Here is a 17,823-nt window from a genome sequence, read left to right on the forward strand (position 1 = left end):
GTAATGACCAACTTGCCTTTATTTAGAGCTGGATAATACTGACCAATGAGCTAGCATACATACTGTATGCCATAGTGTGGCAAATCTATGATGAAAATAGTATAATAGTATAGTATACATCACAAAATTGAACACAATTAGGTGACGAGTGGAAACACTGATGATTTACCAAGTGATAAGAAGGAAGCTCCTCTGTGGCTTATGCATACAACACATTACAAAGAAGCACTGACCTTCTGAGACTGCATGATAATGTTCACCTGACTGACAGCAACATCACAGGTCATTTTCAGCTCACTCTGTGTGTCTTGAAATGCTGCACCACTGACCTCAGATAAGGGTTTTGCTGGTCAGTTATCCAATCACTTCACACTGCATCAACAATGCTCTTGACCATGCCTTGTTTAAACACTGAACACATGGTGTTTAGATAGGTGCAGGTGTATTTCCTATTCAAACAACATGGGTGCTGGATGAGACAATGGCAACTGTGTTGGTCTGAAACTAGCAAAGACACTTGACTTGCATTGGATTAAAGATAAGAGTCCAATATGCTCATAATTCCAAGAAAGACACATTTTTTCCATCATCGATTGGTAAGAAGTTTATTTACAGTTTCAAACTTACATTAACATGGACAGTTTAAAGTAATATTTACATGTCAAATTCCTTCCCCATTAAAATGCTGTTCAAATTAATTGCCTGTTTTTGGGCCAACATCCAGCTCACGCTACTGAAGAAGGTTTTGGTGTTAGCAGTAACTCTTGTAACTGACAAAGTAATACTGTCAACATATTTCCCACAATGCACTGCTGAGTTTGGTTTCACCCTTTACCAGACGAAGGCGGCTCTCTCGCGGAGCATTCGGACACCAAAGCGCTGCCACTCCCTCTGGTGAATCCACATCTCCTGGGTGGTATCCAGACATGCCAATACTGATCCCCCCTTCCATGGTATTAGACGAGGGTCCATGTCCTAGAATATACATCAATCAGTGTAGAGTACATTAGAGGAGCTGTGTGTAGCATTACATCATCGCTCTACGCTGTATGTACAGCATAGTCATATTTAAAGGGATACGGCAACATTTTTTTCGTGTCTTGCCTCACTCCCGAGTCCATGACAAGCAGATAGACACCATCCTTTCGACTGTGCGTGCAGTAACAAGGGAGATAGAGCCCGTATCGCCCGTAATTAGCTTAGCTCAAACGCTGGAAGTGTATGGGTAGTGTTAGCCTGCCTCCTACCCGAGCCGAAATCAGCAGTCAGAAGCTGATTTCATTTGAGCTCTAAACTAAATATATCACTTTATCGACATTTCAAACATTTTTAGGCGAGAAAGTAGCCGTTTAGATCAGTAGTGTGTCGTTAATTTATCTAAATACCAGCTGTTTACAATTTTGTTCGGACGAATTCGGCGCTACTCAAGCTAGCCGCTGTGACCAACGCACTTCCGGTTACTTCCACAAAATACAACACCTGTTGCCCTTTACATACAGAAAACCATGACGATAGAATTTGTGCTTTAACTTTGAAATAGGAAGCTAACCTACCCTCGATGTAGCTAGCTTGAACCAAATTCCGTTTTGACCGATCTCGTCCCGTTACCGGCATTTGACCGCTCAAGATGCCTTACCGGAGAGTTTTGTCAACTCTGAGACGAAGAGTTGCTGAAGAGTGTCTCTGATGACTTTAGGTCGAGGCAGGCTAACACTACCTATGCACTTCCAGTGTTTGAGCTAAGCTAATTACGGGCGATACGGGCTCTATCTCCCTTGTTACTGCACGCACAGTCGAAAGGATGGTGTCTATCTGCTTGTCATGGACTCGGGAGTGAGGTAAGACACGTAAAAAAAAAAAATGTCGGCGTATCCCTTTAAAGCGCAAGCCACTGAACACCTACAGTATTACTGCAGCTCTGCTCTGTCTTTTTATAAGACGATGTGAAACAAAGACCTGGTTACCTTTGGCCTGGTGATAACTTCCACATTGTCCACCAGCCTCCTGAAGGACGGTGGCATCTTGTTGATTATCCGGTGCAACAAAAAGTCCTGAGCACCACGAAATATGAGCCCCCCTCCTATGACCAGGATGGAGCTGTACATCTTTCGTTTGGTTTCGTCTGATGCTGTAATAACAATAACCATACAAACAACAATAATAATAATGAGATGGCATCAGATAATATTCTATTTCTTACTTTCTTGTCAATAAGATACTAACATGTGTGTAATATGTGACAGATATCTTTATGTCTATATACAATGCTGTGAAAAAAGTATTTGCCCCCTTATTGAATGCTTACAAAATGGAGAAAACTTGGAACAGTGGTGAATCTTCCCAGGAGTGACCGCCCAACCAAAATACTCAAAGAGCGCAGCGACTACTCCTCCAGGAGGTCACAAAAGAACCCAGAACAACTTCTAAAGACCTGCAGGCCACACTGACCTCAGTTAATGTCACTGTTCATGACTCAAAAATAAGACAGTGACTGGGCAAAAATATCACCTATGGCAGATTTCCAAGGTGAAAACCACTGCTGAGCAAAAACAACACTCCAAAATCTTTATCATCACCAAAAATCTGGAGAAATGATTCTGTGGACTGATGAGACAAAAGCTGAACTTTTTGGAAGGTGTGTGTCCTGGTACATCAGTGTAAAAGTAACACAACATTTCATAAAAAGAGCAGCAGCATGGCAAAAGTTAAATATGGTGGCGGTAGTGCGGTGGTCTGGGGCTGCTCTGCTGCTTCAGGACCTGGATGACTTGCAGAAATTGATGGAACCATGAATTCTGGTCTCTACCAGCAGATCCTGAAGGAGAACGTCCGGCCGTCAGTTCATGACCTCAAGGTCAAGCACTCTTGGGTTTCTCCGTTAGTGGATGGATACAAGCTCTCACTGTGGTTCACTGGAGTCCAAAAGCTTTAGAAATGGCTTTGTTACACTTTCCAGAGTGATAGATGTCAATGATTTAGTTTTTTCATCTTTTCTTTAATTTTCTTTAGATCGCAGCATGATGTGTTGCTGTTTGAGATCTCTTAGCCTAACCCTCTTAGACAGGTTCTATTGAAGTGGTTTCTTGATTCAACAGGTCTGACAGTGATCAGGCCAGGGTGTGGATAGTGAAAATAAACCCAGCTTTCCAAAGAATTTGGTTTATCACAGTTAGTTCATGATTCATGGGGAGCAATTATTTTTTCACAGGGCCAGGTAGGTTTGGATAGCTTTTTTCATTTAATAAATGAAATCATCATTTAAAAACCGCATTTTATATTTACTTGGGTTATCTTTGTCTAATATTAAAATTAGTTTGACGATCTTAAACATTTACAACAAATATGCAAAAAAAATTAAGAAATATGGAGGGGGAAAATACTTTTTTACAGGACTGTATGGATATATGTATGACTGTATGTGTGTGTGTGTGTGTGTGTGTGTGTGTGTGTGTGTGTGTGTGTGTGTGTGTGTGTGTGTGTGAAATACCGCTTACCACAGCAGTCGATGCTATGCAGTATTGCCTTATCAAGGCCCAGTGCTTTGCTCTCAAACTGGCTCATTATTGCAGTCTTCCTGGACAGGTGAGCAGAGAGCGGTTCATCCACCTCTCCTGTCCCCATCAGACACTCTCCCTGAGCAGACCCAAGCTCCATCTCTCCCTGCACCCCTCCTCCAATGCCACCACTCCCGCAGCCCCTGGGCAGGTCAGACAGCTCTCCCATCCCACCTTGACTGCTCATCTCACCATCCAGAGCTCCACCCGACCTGGAGACAGCCTTTCGATCGGCAGCAGATTTGGAGGACTGTTGGAAACAAAATGAGAGAATGAGCAAAAAAGGTCAGGGAGCAGAGAGCATCTGTCTATCTAAAGTGCTAGATATATGTCAGTGTGTGTGTGTGTGTTACCTGGTCCTGTTTGCTCTGTGTGGCCAGCAGGTAGTGTTCATCATGAGGATCTTCTGAGTCGCCCTGGGAACGGTACTGGAGCGATGTCATCTTCTGACCTACGATGCCAAATGTGGTTGGATAGAAAAGTCCCATTGGTGCCTAACACATGTGCACACACACAAACAGGGGAAGTAAAACATAGGATAGGATTAAATAAAACAATTTAATCATCCACAATGTGGGAATGTGCCTTCAGTTTCACCATAAAAGCATAGAGGTTCCATACATCTATCACAACACACCAAATACATCTTCAACCTTCAACATATTCATGCTGTATTGATGCTGTTTGGAAGGCAAAGGGTTGTCAGACCAAATATTGATTGATTTAGGATTCTCGTCTCTTTATTCACTGCATTTTGTTAATTGTTAATTGATGAAAAAAAAAAAAAAAAAAATTAACACTTCCATCTTTGAAAGCATTCAGCTTTTTTTCCCCACCTGCCTAAAACCTTTGCACAGTACTGTAGTATTTATTTTATTGTGGTGTGGTTTGAGGTATGTTCTTCTCCACCTATTGTGTATTCTTATTTGCCCAGATGGAGGTATATTTTGGCATAGAGATGCTGGCTATACTTGATTGTTGCAATGGTACATTTATATTGTTTTGTACATTGTAGAGTGTTTATATTGTTCAATTTTGCAAATGTAAAAAAAGAAACCCAACTGATTTAGATTTGAACTACTGCAGGTCATGTGACCAGCAGGCGTTTAGACTCATCTGTTAATGCTTTGGCTGAAAGTGAAACGTGTTGTTCGCTCTCAATATATAGAAAACGTATATGCCAGTTTGTCTGTGGTTTTTCCATTTCAAGTTTATGTTTTACATTCCTGCTGCCTACCAGCATCAGACTATGTCAGGTGTTTGACTGACTCACTATGCTTTTGTACACAATTTCCAGGATGTTCTGGCTCACACACTAAAACTGCTCAGGTAGTGGAAGTGGAGGTGTTGGTGTGAGACAGATGAACACGACCATAGATGAAGAATAATTCTATTCAACAAGCTGGAGACACTTTTTCAAAACTGTACCTGTAATTTTTCATCCCCTAGTCGAACCTGGTAGAGCCGCGCTGGGGCTTCTGGGAAACGTGTCTGGAATTCATGATCTTGTAGTCCTGACGTGTCCTGTTGAGAACACGTAGAAGAGACACACCTTTTGAATAAATCAGAATACCTACAGATTTCTCTCTTCCACTATTAAGAGCAACTATGCAACTGTTTAAGCAGAAACAGTTCTGATGCTTTATTCTCACAAACGATTTTCACAAGAAAAACACACACTTGGTCCAGGTGGCAGAAGGTTTCTTTAAGTTGCTGCAGCAGCTGACAGTCGAGCCTGCTGGAGAGCTGACAGTCCCTGTAGGGAAACCCCGCCCTCTGCAGGAGCCAGAAGAATGTACGGCTCACATCTGAACCTCCGTACGCCAAACACAACCTGAGGATCCCAACAGAGCGGCGGAACGTTCAGTGGAACACACGTCAAAATGAAGATATAATAGAAACACGATGTCAACACAAACACTGTGGCTAACACTGTTCTGGTGTTCAGGTATAGAAGCGTGCGCTGTCTTTGTATTCAAACCAAGGTAAAGACATTTTTCATGGAGCTGCATCAAACAGACTGACCTTGAGTTCCGATGAGACACTCCATCCTCCACGCAGCAGATACTGGTCTTCTGATCTCCCACATCCACCACACAAGCACTGCTCAACCCACTGCCAAATGTAGCACACACCGACTCCTGGTGCACGATGATTGCTACACACACAAACACACACGGAAGGTAAATTAAATTAAATTAAATTTCCGTTATTTCTAGCATAAAATACGATCATTTACTCACCCAGATAACTTTGGTGTCATTACAAGTCGTTCTGACGAAATTAGCTCCAGCCGAGAGCCACGTATATCCGTATAATGCGAGTCTACAGGGCAGCGCAGTGCAGCCTCTAAATAACACATTATCTGCCGCAAAACCAATATTTAGTTATGATACGCTGGTGCTATTCCCCTCTGAGTCCGGGGTTAGCTGTTATCGACATCCGGGGTCTGTAGGTTGACCTACTAACCTCTGACCTGGATGATGTCATCTCCGACCACGGTGTGGACGAAGTTCAGCTTCCTCAGGCTTCCTCTCCACAACCTGGACTCACTAAAGCTCCGGCAAGTTGCACTAAAAATGGACCCGAATGCCGAAGTGGAATGATGATTATCAGAATGATCCGCGCGGCGCTCAGAGATGACATCATCCAGGTCAGAGGTCAGTAGGTCAACCTACAGACCCCGGATGTTGATAACAGCTAACCCCGGACTCAGAAGGGAATAGCACTAGCCTATCAGAACTAAATATTGGTAAAATGAACGAGCTTCGCGGCAGATAATGTGTTACTTAGAGGCTACATTGCCCTGCCCTATAGACTCACATTATACAGATATACGCGGCTCTCGGCTGGATCTAATTTCGTCAGAACAACTTGTGATGACACCAAAGTTATCTGGGTGAGTAAATGATCATATTTTATGCTCAAAAATAAGGTCCATATTGTAAAAAAACTGAAATTCCCCTTTAAGGAGAAAGATGATCTTTGTAGTGTGTACTGTCCTACATGTACACTGTGTGTGTAATACCTGAGAAGCCCATATTAAGCAGCAGCATGTTGACGAGTTCCTTGATATGCTGTCTGTTGTAGATATCAGGGACCAGTAGAATACATCTGTAATACTGGCAGGGAACCAGCACACAGGTGAAATGTTAATGTGAGAAGTCTTTCCACTATCAACAGGTTTACAGACCACCATGTTTATTTTTCTCTACTCAGTGTGTTGACAGATGTCTTCTCAGTGAGCGAAACACTTTAATCATTGCCTCCACAGAGTGAAGTGATACGAGGAGGTGAAGATGTTTCTCCTACTTTTAAATCTTTGAGGGGGATCTCCAGGAGCTTTTGAAGGACGTGGCTCCAGATCGCCTCGAGGTCGGCCAGAACGGCTGTCAGTGAGCCTCCAGGACCGGGGTGCACATTGAACTGACCTCTGACTATGGGCCAGTGGATGTTATAACAGTCTGCAGGATTCACATAAAGAGCCTGGAGATTGTCGGTGGAGAGAAAGAGAGAGAGAGAGAGACTCAAGGTAAATGTAAGATAATATAAGATAAAAAAAAACCTTGCTGAGACACGTTCACTGACCTCTTCTCCCACCAGATGAGGGGGATGGTGGGCTGTGTTGGTCCACTTCACTCTGGAGCTGCTGTCTAGCACAGCTGGACAGATCTGACAGTTATATGCTCTGGCCTACACAAAGACACAGACATGCTCCTATAAGTGATTGCAGATAAGGGCATGTACTGGACATGACTACTGTAAGCTTTATTTTTTCATGTAATATTTTTGTCACAACAGTGAGTATTAACATAATAAATAAATAAAGTATTGATATGAAATAGTTATGACCCCTGGATTATGAAGGGCCTAGCTTGTGTTGTGTGTTTTATTGTGCTTTATTAGTATTTTTGGAAACGTGACGTCTTGCATTAACATGCAACGGTAAAAAGTAACAGTTAAAGCAGAAGTAAGCGGAATGTTTGTGTTAATATAAGTCTTAAATAGTTATATCTTCCGACGGCAATCATAGAGTGTTTGGTCTGAAACACGGGTCTGTCAGTCACTCTGCTCTGCTCTGACAGGAGAGAAAACTTTCCTTGTATCCTACAACCTTTATCCAATGAGGAGAGAGAACGGCATGAAGGGGCGGTCCTCTCTGTGTGTGCAACCAAGGGATGCGCGTGCATGCGGTGACGTAGGGAGGAGGGCGGGGACTGCTAACTCCATCGGCTGACAAGAAGTTAGCCAAAACGACCGGATCGCTTACTTCTGCTTTAAAAACTCTGTTTGTAATTTTATCTTCATACTGGTTTCTCATCTTTTATTTGATGTGTGGAAAATGTTTTTAATTATTGTCCACAAGTTCACTACATACACCACAAAAGCAACAGAGGTCACTAGACCAATCACCCATGCTTTATATAAGCCAGGGATGTCAAACATGCGGTCCGTGGGCCAAAACCAGCCCACCAGAGGGTCCAATCCGGCCCGCAGGATGAATTTGCCATGTGTGAAAATTACATTAAAGACAGAAGAGGCATAATATTGTTGAAATTGCATGTTGCATGTTTTTCTCATGAAATTTCAGGTTGTTCATAACATGTTTTGTAAAAGGACAGTTCATTTAATGTAAACATCTTAATAATGTACTTCTTTGCACTAAAATAAAGGGAAACATTAAGAGTTCTCATTATTTATAGGTTATTTTGCTCTTAGCACCTGGGGCGACGAGTGGCGCAGTGGGATGAGCCCGGTTTGAATCCTGCATCGGGCAGCCCTTTACTGCATGTCATTCCCCCTCTCTCTGCCTCCCCACTTCCTGTCTCTCTCAACTATCCACCTTTTTCCGAACGTCAAAAACGTAAGCCGGTTTTGCTTTTCCGGTGGAATTTTATGTTTACGTTTCCATGGTTTCAGTAGTCGCGGTAAATGCATGGATTTTTTTTTTTTTTCAATGAAAATCTGTAAAACGCATGGATCATCACACCAGCTTTTAACAATGGATATCACACAAATTGACATCCGTGTTAAAAGCCAGCGTTAATAGATCAATGCGTTTACTGCAACTATGACAACGACTGAAAACCATGGAAACGTAACATACAATTCCACCAAAACCGGCTTCCAGTTTTGACCATAGATCACGTTTGGAAACTTGTGGATACTATCCAATAAAGGCATAAAAAGCCCCAAAATAAAAAATAAAAATAGCACCTTTCATATAGGAAATACAATTTCAACTGCTTTGCATCAGTGTTATTTCTCTCACGTCTCTTTCCCACTCTTTCATACAACACACCTGCTCAGCAGACACAGGAGTCCTCCGCACACCGTTTGACATCTTCTTGGACCAGATAGCCTGGTCGACCATTTTGAGCCCGTTCTGCCTCTGCTCTTTACTCTCTGGCTTCTGGTGGAAAGAATGAAGAGGGAATGAAGGTCAAGGGCAAAATAACCTGGATATGAAATGAATCTGAACAGTATAGTAAGACAGTGCCTAAGACTGTTCATGGAATGCAGCCCTTCGTGTTCAATTTAGATTTCCATTTCGATTGTGACTTTTTTTTAGACTCACATTGAGACCTTCTCTTAAAAGCCAGGCATCTTCGTATCTGGGCTGTCCACTCTGCTTATGTCTGCGTGCTATCACATGTGGGATTGTCACAGGAAGAGTGTCTGTTGCTCTGCCAATACGCAGCGATCTCGAACCAGGATGGATGACCACCACAAAATTACTCTGTATTTGCTGTAAAAGACGAAAATAAACAGGAGTTATCAGAAGCCATGACAAATACAAACGTACATACACAGCAACATGCAGGAGGATCATATGAGACTTGGATATATCAAGCTGACAACTGTTCAACTCTGCGGACCAAAGTTTGAGTGGGATGTTTGACAGGTTTTTAAACAGTTGGTAAAATGAGGTATCATAATTTATAATGGGGTTTGGCCTGCCATTTGAGTATAAGATAAGAGAAAAAATAGAAAAGACAAAAAAGTACTGAATAATAAATACGAAGCAGGAGCTGTTCTGGATTCTTGAATTAAAAAAAATGATGGGACACTGAGCAGACAGGCTGGAGTGGATGATTTCCAGGTTAGCTTTTTAAGTAAGTATACCTCTACAAAATGATGAATGCGATTGTGCCTCCCTCAATACTGATTTAAGTTTACATTTTTGTTGAAAACCATGAAACAAAGAGTCAGCCTCAGAACCTCCATGAAGAGATCAGAGACTGTGCATACAGGGTAGTGTCTGAAGTATGCATGGCAATAGTCCTTGATCCTCAGATAATGTGGGTTAAATGAGGTTTTCCTAAAGTTATTAATTCCTACATTACAACTACAGCAGCTGGTGGCGCTTAGCTTCTATTATAACCTGTGAGTTAAATTGTTGTTACTGTTGTCTGAGGCTGTTCCTTTGTACTTTATTACGTTTAGAGAACTGAGGTTTAATCATTCAGCTCATGCATGCTGTCTTGTGTTGTGGGCTTTAATTAACTGTCTTAATGATGCTTTTTGGTGTCTAAACAATATCCATAACTCTGTTGTGACAGTTGTGACCTACACTACAGTAAGTACTAAAGCAATAAAGTATTGACCGTCTGGATTCAACACTTGCAGTCAGTTAAAAATCCAAAAATAATAGACTGTTATTATTAGTATGTTCACAAGTGAGCCACAGATAGGCTATATAGACCCGATGGACTCAGCTGAACTCAGCTCACCTCCTGTGTTGGCTCTGGGATGGCCGGAGGAGCGATCGGTCTCTTCACCCCGCGCTGCTGCTCCTTCTCTTTCTCCTTCTCTTTCTCCTTCCCGCTGTCCTGGTCTTTCTCAGCCTGTGTCATCCTGTCTTTGAATTCAGCCCAAATATTCACAGTTAAACTATGGTAACTCCCGCTGTACACAACACAGCCTCCAAAGCTCCAAACCCAATTCAACGTTTTTGCAGCAGCGGCGGATTGTACTTCCGCGTTTGGTCACATGGTACAAAGCCGCGGTTTCTGTTGGTCCATGGATTTTTTTTCTTTTTTACTTTATTTTTTTATTTATTTTTATAAAATATCTTTATTCTTTGTTACAAAGAATATACAAAATAAGTAGGCTAAATGTATAAGTTAAATATATATTAACAATAATTCCAATAGAAAGCAAGTAAATACATAAAAATGACCTACAGATATACTCAATTAATACATTCTGAATAGATTTAAGGAACTTTTCTTATTTTTAAAAAAATATATATTTTAGGAACTCAAAATAATATTTTATTCTAACTTGGATATGACATATTCCTGATTAAATAAAAAGTAACAGAATTACAATTAGCTTACAAATATTATTTGTAACGTAATCATGTTTTTCTTTCAACATAAATCTAGTTGATAGTTTACAAACCATTATCTTTGTGACACTGAAGATTCACCATCAGCCACAAGCTTCAGACAGACTTCTGACACTGTGTTTGTTGATTTTCTGTGATGGGCCTGTGACAGACACCTTACCAGGATGTAGGCCTACTTCTACTGTGTGTAACGTGCACATGCATGTAGGGTACAGATACAAAACTGTTTCAGTCTAATCAGTGTTAAACAATGTTCTGTAGCACAAAGTACACACAAGTTAAGTGCTACCACCATGGCATTCAACGCTCTTAAATCAGGGGTGGGCAAACTTTTTGGCTCAGGGGCCACAGTGAGTTTTAAAATTTGGCGGCCGGGCCAGTATTAGATGGATGGAGAGTGTTTGTGTGAACTTTAGACTTTAATTGTCCCTTAACATGGATTTTTTCCCCCACATAACCTCTTCATTCCACCACAAGGACAAAGCAAGCACACAAACACACAGTTGACTCGACACCCTTTTTTTTTTGTCAGTGCATCAAAGTTTAATGTCTTTGCTATAATTTGGTCAATTTTGTACCAATATTTGATGGGCCAGATTAAAAAGCACATTGGGCTGCATATACAGTATGGCCCACAGACAGTAGTTTGCCCAAGCCCTTTGAGACAAACCGTTTGTAAAAATGGGCTATACAAATAAAACTGCCTTCAGTAAAACAAACAAAATCTCTTGTGGTGATAATGGAAGCTGTTAAAAATATTATGGTATAGGCTACAGTAAAAAGTAGTGGTTTTTTTTTCAAAAAGCTACGATTCTATGAAGAACCAACACCAAAGGACCTCTTTATTTAGGGGATGGTTCTTTGCATACTTTATGTGCAAAGGACATACGGTTGTACACAACCATATTACTATTTCAAATCTCTTTCTCTTGGTAAATAAGAGGGGGGCAATACAAAGTAGCATGACAAACAATCAAACACATAAATACAAATGTATTTATACATTTATACAAAATTATCTCAAGACAGTTGTTGCCCATTCCTTTCTTTGAGCTGGTGTTGACCAGCCTGGAAGTTTCAACATGGTTTTGGCACATGGTGAACAACAGATGAACAACTAGCTAAGCATATTTGAAGCATGTCATTATACCACTAGAAAAGACAAATAAAACTGGATAAAATGAACAAAACAAAAAAGAGGCTTGTATTGACCCTGAAATATCTAAGCTTAGGTTTTGGTGACAGAAAAATGTATAAGTCATCTGTTAATTTTTATTATTATTATTTTTTTTAATTTATAAAAGAGTAAAAGAAATAGTAAAAAAATATTCTGATACTAATCTAAATGTTCTCATCACAGATGTTCAGACAGGGATGTTCTCGGTGGTTCCACCTCTCTGGAAAACCTTTTCTACAGCTTCTCTTAATTTCACTGTACTCTTATCACTGTAGAAAATCCCTGGTCTGAAGATCACATCTGAGACCTTCTTCTTGTCTCCCCTGTGAGTATGAAGACCATGACAGAGTTTCTTCAGATCCTTCATCAAACAAAAAGTCTTGCAGGCCCTCAGTTCCAGCGCTTTGCTCCTCTGCTTCTTCTCCTGCTGCTCGGCCAGCTGCACCACCCAGAACTTCCTCAGGTCACTGGCACTTTTTGTGAAGCCGGCAACCATGTTGAGAATGAGGGGATAGAGGTCATGAGCCGTAGCTGGGACGGAGGCTGCTGGAAAGTTGTGGTTGGGAGGAGAGCAGCTGGGCGGTGAAGAGAGCTGAGAGAAGAGAGGAGAAAACGAGGAGTATGAACAAGTCAACTCTTCACTCATCACTACAAACACACTGTTTAAATGCAGCATTGTGGTATTTTACTTTACTGTGGCAGTGTAGAAGATGTTGTTGTTAATTAATCTATTCCAAAGATTAACACAATAGTTCTTGTTGACACACCCCAAAATTAGGTCTATAAAGTTGATCACTAAATATCAAAGATAAAGATCATTTATTAATGAGTTATTTTCCATGCCAAGGTGATAACGTATTGGTTATAGCCAAACAGATAAGATAATAGTCTACTTGCCAGCCCATAGGGCCCCATTGTGAAATGTTGAGAGTACCCCAAAGTTTTATGTCCCCAGTAACTGGGCACTAAGTGCTAACTTATATAGGCTATATTGGGCAATTAGCATAACTGAAATAATTAGCATAAATTAGCATAATTGCCTATATGGGCAATATTTCAATAAAATTGACTTGGCTGATCTGGGCAATATTGGAGTGGTTTTGGGGGTTATTGATGATGCTGAATCCATTTCTGACATTTTCAAAATGGCTGTCTAAACCGGAAGTGACCAGATTTTAACCGCCAGTGGGCCGATTTTGATGGATTTCAAATATATATAAGTTAGCATCCTGCAGTTTCTGAATACTGGGGACCCATACTATCTATTTCTAACATAAAACTTTGGGGTACTCAACATTTCCGGGTACTCATTGTTGGCAAGTAGACTATAAGATAAGATAAGATAAGATAAGATAAGATAAGATAAGATAAGATAAGATAAGACAACCTAGAAAGTTCCTGGTCACACAGTAACATCATATACACTTCTCATCAGACAGGAACAAATAGATGATAAAAAAAAAGGACAATCTGCACCTGTGGGCAGACAATGAGAACTCTCTCTGCAGCCTTGGCCTCTTCTGCCAGCCAGCGCATCGGCCCCAGCTCTGCAATCTTCCCCTGCTGCCACATGTCAACAGTCACACTGCAGCCGCCGTGCCACTGCAGGAACTCAGCCAGGGCCACCACGGCCTGCTGGAAGGCTGCGTTCTCAGCAGGGTACACCACCAGCACGGGGACGGGAACCATGGGAGTTTGAGGTAACCTTCTGAAACCAAATGATTCGGCAATGTTGGCTCCACAGTTTTTATCTGGGGTGGAGGAAAACATTGGGAAGGAGAGGTCAGCAATCTTCAGCACAGGGTGACAGACATAGTACAGTGTCTCAAAGGTCTCATTTGGAAATCCGGAGATAACCATCTAGATTCTCATTTGTCGTGTTGTCGTGCCTACTGACATGGGCTAAATAAACTTTTCCATGATATTCTATTTTATTGAGATGCACCTGTATAAGTGCCACAGCGTCTCCCAGACCGTCACAGGTACTGTGAATTCTCAAATGAAAGCCGAGTCTATAGACAGGTTTCTTGTGTACAAACAATACTAGGTGGGTGCGCAACCGGGGGGCAAAAGACTGCTTCGGAGTTAACTGATATCAATGTAGATGCCGTATTGTTTGTAAGTTCTCCCTGACTCAATTGCAATAAAATATAATTTCATAGAAAAATCTCTCTCTGTCTTTCATTGCATCACAAATCAAATCAGAAAAAAGCACTTGCTGAAATTAGAACTGTAATAAGCCCTGTTATGCACACACACAGAAGAGTGCATTAAAGGGATAGTTCTCCGTGCCTTCTCTGAGTTACAGCGGGGCTCCGTGCAGCACTGCATGTCCATGACGGTTGCGAACGGAGCTCACTTTTCTTCGTCCAAAAAGACACACCAAAAAACATTCAAATACCTCCATGGTGCTCGTCTGTAATGTCCCTCTTGTATTGAAGCCCCGACATGAGAAATTGTTCCGAAAAAAGTTAAATAAGTCTATGTTTTAAGCTTGTTTGTAGCGGAAGCTCCCAGCACTGCTCTTCCTGGTCCATCCAAATCTTGCGTGATTTGCATTGACACCCAGTTCACGGCAAGAGGGACATTACAGACAAGCACTATGGAGGTATTTGGATGTTTTTTGGTGTGTCTTTTTGGATGAAGAAAAGTGAGCTCCGTTCTCAACCGTCATATGGACATGCAGTGCTGCACGGAGCCCCGCTGTAACTCAGAGAAGGCACGGAGGACTCTGAAACTTCTCCCAGCCCTTAGTCGACATGACGGTGAGTAGATAATGAGTGAAATTTGAATTTTGGATGAACTATCCCTTTAAGTTGACTCTTCTCCTATTCATCATCTGCAATTTAATACAAAATTCATGTTTTAAACACGATGTATCGGGGTGCTTAGTGTTTGAGAGCATGTCCCGTGTTGGCACTGCCCAAAGAAGTGATGGCTGGATCGATTCCAAGACCATGCTGGTATTTACTATGTGTCATTCCCCCAGTCTCTCTGTCCTGGCAAATAAAGGCACAAATGTTTGTTGAGAGTTGTATTTACATATTATGTAGCAGGAACACAGGAGCATCAAAGCGGTCAGTCCTCCGAAAATGAGTCCAATGCGGTGTTCTGTTCTGAAGGCTGCACAGACAAACACAAAACACACACCACGTTGCTTATGTCACTTGTACTGAGTTGTCTATGTTATGCTTAGGTTTACATGATTTAGTGTTTTAACTGTAGATTCTCACATGAAGTAGTGATCTCAGTTGAAGTGAGCACTTTAAAAAGAAGTAACAAAGATAGATAAAATCAATATTTTTGTTGTACATTATATACACATACTACAAACTTGCACAAGCAAATGTGATCGCTCACCTGTTGTAGGGGCTTGAGTAGAGCTCAGTGTAACTGCTGCAAAGACAATTAAGAGACAGTCTCACCATTTTAACACTTTTGAAGTTTTGATACATTTTTTATTTTTAACAAAATAATAATAATAATGAAAAACTTACTCAGTGTTGGACGAGATATCGTAATATTTGTAGACTTATAAGTCGGGCCACTATTCATTGGAGGCAAAGGGACATTGGCAGCTTGGATGAGGATGTAGACACCGTACCTTGCCTTTACTAAAAGATGAAACCATTTCTGGGTTTGAAAAGATGATGGACAGTCATTTCAGTTATTCTAACCTTTTCTACCTCACACACACTTTGGTAGGTCCATAGTTTCAAATGCATTTTCACTTTTATTGTTGCAGATTACATCTTTAGCACCTGATCTTCACTGATGTCTTCTCTGCTTAAACTTGGGTTGTATTTGCAGAGGTATGATGAATGTCCCGTTCTGATCAATGTGCCAGTCAGATAGTCGATGCTAGCTGGACAGACAGAGAATCAAAATGTTATTTCTTTTAGGAAGAGTTCAGTCATGAAGATCATCTTTTCCCTCTTGCTTTTGTCACCTCCATGATCATTCTGCTGGCCTAACTGCCTTTCACCACCTAATTTCACATGACAATCCAGGACCCTGAAGTTCCATCTTCCAGTTTCAGATTAAAATCCACCACCAGCTGCAAGACCCCTTGGGATTCTTCCTACCCTCTAACTGCCAAAGTCCAAGTTGCGATGGACATAAATGTAGGTGAAGGGCAGTCTATCCACATTTTATCTATTATTTTAAATGTTCAACAACATCTTATGCTGAACAGGCACGTGCAGAGGGGGGAGCGGTGGGTGCTGGAGCACCTGCCCCTTTGCCCCTTGATGCCCAAAGTTTGTTTGTTTGTTTGCTGTGTGTGTGCGTGCCTGAAGGCCAGCCTCTGGCCCTTAACAATAACATTTTAAAAATAATATATGAATAAAATATAACATGAGAATTATTGCTGATTGCATTTTCGCTGTAAAATGGGAGTGCTGGTTTACAACTGGTGGCCCAGTTAGTAGGTTTTGCAGTTATAGCTGCCAGCTAACCACACAGTGTGCTGCTCGAGGAGAAAAAGTATGTCAGGCTTCTTGTTTCTGTTTTTGTATGTCTCTTAGGTCTACTACTACTACCCAAATTCGCCTATTGCCATATCCCTATCGGTTCATTACCTTTTATTGTTGGTGATCGGCAGGGCAGGGATGTGAGCTGCTCAGCTAACGCCAAGGAGGCGACCAGTACTTTCGCCTTTCGCCCGTGTTAACATTCCGACACATGAAGCAGATACTTGGAACTACTTCTGTTTTTGAAATCACTCCGCCCAGCAGCCTGAAATGTAGTTCCGGCTACGCATTTGCCTTGTAATCTCGAAATGTTCCATTATTATCTCATAACGTGGTGAATGTGCAGGCCACAACTTCTCCACGAGAGTGTTTTGGAGTTGTTGGATTGCGTATTTGGTGACTTTGATGAGGGAAAGGTGAACGTACTGTTTGTGAAGGTTTGAAGAATCCTGTAATGTGTGCCAGCCTTTAGGTGAGCAGCTTGCGTCCCTGCCCCACCGATCTAAAAACAGCTTGCACTGACAATTAAAGGTAATGAACCTATAGGGATAGCCTAATGGCAATAGGCAAATTTGCCAAAATGTTGAACTATCCCTTTAAGTTGCAGTGTCTTGAGCTTTCAGGGCCACTGTACAAAAGTCCTGTGTGTCGAGTAAAGAAAACTGAGAGATACGAGAATATCTAATGTGTAACAGCTTTCGTTGTTATAGCAAATAATGAGTAATCAGTACTTCCTTTTATTTGAATAACTTCATCAATAATCAATTCTGAGGGTGATTGCACCTACCATCAATTGTGACTGCCCAGCTAATGTTCAGCATGTCTTGTCCTTCCACTGTCACTTGTTCAACTTCCAGGCCCGCAAGGAAAGACGGAGAGGTACTACTAAAAGTAGGAAAACCTGAAACAAATGACAATGGTGTTGATCGAGGTCCACAAATAATGTGCTTATTCAGCTGTTGAAATAAAGTGAAACCTATGTGACAATTTATGTTGAAACCCTAGAGGGCACTAAGCTGTTTCCAGTATTCACATCAACAAGAATATTCAGTATGATGATCTCAGACTAGTAAAGTGACAACAGATTGTGCTAAATTCCATTTGTTAGCCAATTTTTTATATCAATTGAATCAATTTTAGGGTATTTATTTTGGTGGGCTACTTTTACAGGTGATAGACGTTTCACTATATCCATGCAAATGACTTGAAATAGGCCTATAAAAGAAAATTTTATGAAAAGTTTCATGCAAGTATAAGCTTTGGAGA

General features: G+C 41.3%; 2 protein-coding genes across 3 annotated transcripts; both read right to left on the bottom strand.

Annotated features, from left to right (window-relative positions):
* Window positions 1-556: 556 nt before the first annotated feature.
* Window positions 557-10,541, bottom strand: actr8 (actin related protein 8). Its single transcript, XM_085780936.1, has 13 exons — window positions 10,289-10,541; window positions 9,133-9,303; window positions 8,857-8,967; window positions 7,143-7,247; window positions 6,867-7,040; window positions 6,583-6,676; window positions 5,580-5,712; window positions 5,235-5,388; window positions 4,983-5,078; window positions 3,908-4,048; window positions 3,495-3,804; window positions 1,965-2,128; window positions 557-975 (listed from the first exon to the last, which is right to left on the bottom strand). The coding sequence occupies exons 1-13, from the start codon at window positions 10,409-10,411 to the stop codon at window positions 832-834; spliced, it is 1,920 nt and encodes a 639-aa protein (XP_085637062.1). The 5' UTR covers window positions 10,412-10,541; the 3' UTR covers window positions 557-831.
* A 670-nt stretch (window positions 10,542-11,211) lies between these two features.
* On the bottom strand, window positions 11,212-17,466 carry il17rb (interleukin 17 receptor B). 2 transcript variants are annotated; one of them, XM_085780937.1, is made up of 8 exons: window positions 17,345-17,466; window positions 15,847-15,950; window positions 15,583-15,718; window positions 15,446-15,481; window positions 15,319-15,348; window positions 15,128-15,208; window positions 13,553-13,836; window positions 11,212-12,677 (listed from the first exon to the last, which is right to left on the bottom strand). In XM_085780937.1, exons 1-8 carry the CDS (start codon window positions 17,376-17,378, stop codon window positions 12,273-12,275), a joined length of 1,110 nt encoding a protein of 369 aa, XP_085637063.1. In that variant the 5' UTR covers window positions 17,379-17,466; the 3' UTR covers window positions 11,212-12,272. The 2 variants fall into 2 exon arrangements, with proteins under 2 accessions (XP_085637063.1, XP_085637065.1); XM_085780939.1 differs by having other exon boundaries at window positions 12,112-12,677; window positions 13,562-13,836.
* Window positions 17,467-17,823: the final 357 nt, after the last annotated feature.

Source organism: Trachurus japonicus, chromosome 7 (genome assembly GCF_045865225.1).
Source record: "Trachurus japonicus isolate A0001 chromosome 7, Traja_1.0".
NCBI lineage: Eukaryota > Metazoa > Chordata > Actinopteri > Carangiformes > Carangidae > Trachurus > Trachurus japonicus.

Excerpts from the sequence above, each read along its gene's own strand:
- il17rb (XM_085780937.1), bottom strand. The coding sequence starts at position 17,378 with ATGCTGAACATTAGCTGGGCAGTCACAATTGATG. Across the intron at positions 15,349-15,445 it reads TACTCAAGCCCCTACAACAG|TGCTCACTTCAACTGAGATC; the intron begins GTGAGCGATCAC and ends TTCTTTTTAAAG. Across the intron at positions 15,209-15,318 it reads AACTGAGATCACTACTTCAT|CCTTCAGAACAGAACACCGC; the intron begins GTGAGAATCTAC and ends TTGTCTGTGCAG.
- actr8 (XM_085780936.1), bottom strand. The coding sequence starts at position 10,411 with ATGACACAGGCTGAGAAAGACCAGGACAGCGGGAAGGAGAAAGAGAAG. Across the intron at positions 9,304-10,288 it reads TCCCAGAGCCAACACAGGAG|CAAATACAGAGTAATTTTGT; the intron begins GTGAGCTGAGTT and ends CGTCTTTTACAG. Across the intron at positions 5,389-5,579 it reads GTGTCTCATCGGAACTCAAG|GTTGTGTTTGGCGTACGGAG; the intron begins GTCAGTCTGTTT and ends TGGGATCCTCAG.